Source organism: Solanum pennellii, chromosome 3, assembly GCF_001406875.1.
Source record: "Solanum pennellii chromosome 3, SPENNV200".
Lineage (NCBI taxonomy): Eukaryota > Viridiplantae > Streptophyta > Magnoliopsida > Solanales > Solanaceae > Solanum > Solanum pennellii.
Genome location: NC_028639.1, coordinates 65,378,113 through 65,382,612, shown reverse-complemented (window position 1 = coordinate 65,382,612; position 4,500 = coordinate 65,378,113). Strand labels below are relative to the sequence as shown.

General features: G+C 31.4%; 1 protein-coding gene across 1 annotated transcript in view; it reads right to left on the bottom strand.

Annotated features, from left to right (window-relative positions):
* Positions 1–1,863: 1,863 nt before the first annotated feature.
* Positions 1,864–4,500, bottom strand: part of LOC107014467 — an 8,503-nt gene continuing 5,866 nt past the window's right edge. Inside the window, exons 3-4 of the mRNA XM_015214390.2 lie at positions 2,718–2,773; positions 1,864–2,553 (exon numbers count right to left, since the gene is read on the bottom strand). Of these exons, the coding sequence (XP_015069876.2) occupies positions 1,994–2,553; positions 2,718–2,773 (616 nt within the window). The 3' untranslated portion in view covers positions 1,864–1,993. The remainder of the gene's footprint in view (positions 2,554–2,717; positions 2,774–4,500) is intronic.

Below are 4,500 nucleotides of genomic sequence, written 5' to 3'. Positions count from 1 at the left end.
GATTTCAGGGTGAGCTAATGCTTCTAGCTTGGACTGGATCTTCTTCCTCATGTCTTGATGCCTTGAAGTTCCGGCATGGACTAGCTTTTGTTTATTTTAGCTTCTTAGAATACTCTTAGTTTAGTAATTTGATCATAGATGTTCTTGTGGTGATGACTTCCAGATTTTGGGGAATAATAGATGTTGAATTTTAGAAGTTATTGAATTGGTTTTATTAATGAGTTTAAGTCTTCCGCATTACTTTCTGTTGATATTAAATTGAAATGTTAGGATTTAGATTGGTTGGTTCGCTCACATAGGAGGGTAAGTGTGGGTGCCAGTCGCGGCTCGGTTTTGGGTCGTGACATTCAAGTATTTTAAAGCACTTATTTCCTCTATAAAAGCAAATGGCTAATCACTTTAATTATTTAAACTAAACATTTTTAGCATCTTAGCTTTTCCCAGTGCTCTTTGTAGCCATTTGAATTATCAATAATTTTTTTTGTCAACCGGAGATATATACTAATAATATCCCAAGTAGTAGTAGTTAATTAGGACCTTATGTCTAACTAACTAAATTACTACAACTATTCGAAACTTTAACCATGTGATTATATTTTCTGATTAGAGAGGACAGTTTTTACATTGGCATGTGTGAGAAATTTCGAAATATATATTAATGGTAAAGAAAAGTTAAATAATTAATTGATAGCTTAGTAAAATGAATCGTTAATATCTAATAATTATTGCAATGACACTACAACAACAACAATTTTTAGCGACAATCAATATTGACACTAATTTAATTTTGATTTAAATTTTATTATAATTACCAACATCTGTTGACTATAATCTTTATGGAACCATTCAAAATTCTAAGTTTCAAACTTGAAATAATATATTAAAAGATAAAAACTATGAAAAATGTAAAAGAAATATTTAAAAATTATATCAAGTAAATATTTCTATGTATAAAATAAAATTTTAAAATTATATATATAATTTTGGAGTGGTTTGGTCTCGGGTTTGGTTGTTTTTAGTTAAAACCATATCAACCCAAATATAGTCATTTTTTTGTCAACACCAAATCAAATCAAACCAACCACTAGTCAGATTTTTTCCCATTTGACTCAATTTGCAATTTGATTCGATTCAATTTTATATTAACATCTAGAGGAGTTTATATCTCTAAGTTTGGAATTATTTGGATCATATAAGATTCAGATTAAAGTTCAAGTTGAAGGAGGAGCTTGCCATTTAGTTTCTGAGGCCCAATAATAAAGAAAAGAGAAGCAGCCCAAAATATTACTCAAGTGTATCAACTCTCACACCTGTATACATTTTACACAGTTCTTCTTCTATTAAATTATTCGAAATGTGTTTTTCATTCCAACCTTTTTAGAACGGATAGGCGCTTGGTACCTGTAAATACACTTTTTAGAATGATTTCTTCGTGCTGAGCCTGGTATAATATATACTCTAGTGGTGTCAATTAAAATGGGTTGAAAATTATTTTTTTCCCCAAAGGGAAATAGAGTTGGATCCTAACCTATCCAAGTTTACTTTGGGTTCAAATGAGTTGAGTCTTGACCCACTTAATTTTGACAATCTTAATCTCAATAATTTTAATATATTGTTATTTATGTTTTGTAACCACAATTTGAATTTCAACTCAAGAAAACTTTAAAAAAGAAGTTATAAATGAATAGATAAATACTAAAAGATATAAGAATAGATAGTAATCCATACATTCAATATATGAAGGTGCATTACATCAATAAAAATTGCAAATAAAGAGAGCCTTAAAACGGCTTGAAGTTGGAGATTAAATTGAGCTCAGTCGAATATTTTTTTCAAGTGGATTACGACTTGAATGAGTTGAGATTGAATCCAATTCACTGAAACCTTTAATTATTTAATTTGAACTTTAATAAAATAGCATCATATATCACCATTCATTCTTTTATTTCATACATTAATAAACTACAACATTGAATAGAAATAACCAACTTCCTTATGCTGTGGAAATACTTTGAGGCTCCCCAGTACAAAGTAAAGATCCATCATTATCATAGAGTTTGCAACCCTCTCCTGCGCTACAACAATTAACACAAACTTGATTAAGTTTTGCCAATCCAGAAGATGGACAAGTCATATAAGCAACTCTAGGGTCACATTCTTTAGTACAACCCTTAGGTTCAATACTCTCTCCTTCACACACAAACTCTCCATCTTGACCAAAATAGTAGCAACCCTTGTAACCAGTGCAACACGTGGTACATCCTGTGGGATAAATTATCGTCTTTCCTTCTGAACGTGGACACTTTGAATAGGCAATTTGTGGATCACAATATGAGGGGCAAATGTTAGGATTTTTGGGATCAGACGTTCCTTCACAAATAAAAGTTCCATTAGCGTTATAATAGTTGCAACCCTTATAGCCCGAGCAACAATTGGTACATATTGGATTTTCTGGACTTCCTTCTGAACCTGGGCATATCCCATAGCCAAGATTACCACATTCTTTAGTACAAGCATTAGCATGTTCCACCGTGCTTACTAGTAGACACATTCCTACAATTACAAATATAAGTTATATATCGTTACGTTATAACAATAATCATCTATAACAATATTTCTCTCTGATAATTAGTTTCAAGTTATATTATTCATGACAAATGACACCGTTATAATAGAAATTTGATTGTACCAAAGGAGAAAAAAATTTAAAATCTTACCAAGAACAAGTAGGTGAGCAAGGAAACTAACTTTGTAAACAGCCATTGTAGATATGCTTTATAAATTTATCGTAATTAACTTATTTTTTTCTTTGTGTAAGGGTCTGTCTTTCTCTTACCTATTTATAGAACAAAAAGGATAGATGTATTCATTATTGTCTACTTAAAATATTATATAAATTGATAAATTTTTGTATTATTTTTTATTCTACTTGCTAAATGCTTAGTTACGTACAATATATACGCTTACTTTTTTATTAATTATTTATTGGCGGCTTTTAATGATTCACGTGGTGCTATAGAGCTCACACGACTCTATTTTTTTCTGCCAAATTAAAGTTTCGCTAAATGATATAAGTTCCACGTGGAAAATTAATTTACAATTATGAAATTTATATAACAAGATAAAAATTATAACTAATTAACCTGCTATAACAAACAAATATTACTGATATTGATATTGCAAAAAAAATAAAAAATAAACTTTATATCCATCTAAGATCAATCCACGAAGTTTTCATTGTCAAACATATCATATAGAGCTAAACTAGTGCAATTTGTGTAGTTTGTAGGCTATTACACAAGAGAAATTTATTCAGTGTTCACATGAAAGACAAATGTTATGCTATAATTTCGAATTATCCTGAAGTTAAAAAAAAACAAATAAGTAAAACTTTAAGTGTTTGGGAATATAAAACATAATCGAATAATTAAGCCACCCTTGTACTTGCGGATAATTAAGCAAAGTGATTGGTAGGATTATGAAACTTCAATGAAGTTTGAGGATAAGAACGAGAATATAATAACACATGCAGAAATTAAGTTGATAAAAGAATCTGCAACACGTTCAAGGAAGACTTTGAACCTTTCAACAATGTTATGGGAAGTTTGTACATTATTATTATTATTATTATAATCAAAGGATAGCACCAAATTTCAATGAACATTATTCAAATAGTATATATCGATGTTGTACATCACGTGTAATACATTTGAACATATATTTATTTACATAAAATATTGAACATATAGTCTTACGATATTTCTCTTACGGATCATAGTTCATATTTCTTCGATATAAATGCCTTGGTCCCAATTTATTTTTTTAAAAAAGAGAAAACAACTAAGTTATGAAAAATTAACAGATCATACCTAAATCATAAACTTAAAAATTGTATTCCGAGTGTGTGAAAATTTATAAATTCATCTGAAGGAATATTGATTGTATTGAAGTGTTAACCTAATAAGGGAATACATGGGAGATATATATAGGAGATATAGGAAGGAGTACTAATCCTAATAGGACTAGGATTAAGGAGTACTAATCCTAATACGACTAGGATTAGTACACAGTAAATACTAATATTATTTAATACTATCTGTTATTATCCCCCCTCAAGCTGAGCTGAGCGGAAGCGAACGGAAGCTTGGAACTGAGGTAATCGTGTTGTCGGCTCGGGAGAGGCTTGGTGAGAATATCAGCCGGTTGTTCTTCAGTGGGTACATACTGCACAGTCATGGTGCCGGCCTGAACTTCATCGCGAACAAAGAGACAATGGGTATCAACATGCTTCATTCTGGTGTGTAGGACGGAATTCTTGGCCACACAGATGGTTGATTTGTTGTCACAATAGAGAGCAGGAACAGTGTGAGTGGCGCGGAGTTCGCGAAGAATATATGTGACCCACATGGTCTCAGCAGCAAGAAGAGCAAGGGCGCGGTATTCAGCTTCAGTCGAGGACCGAGAGACCTTGGGTTGTTTTTTTGTACACCAGGAGATCAG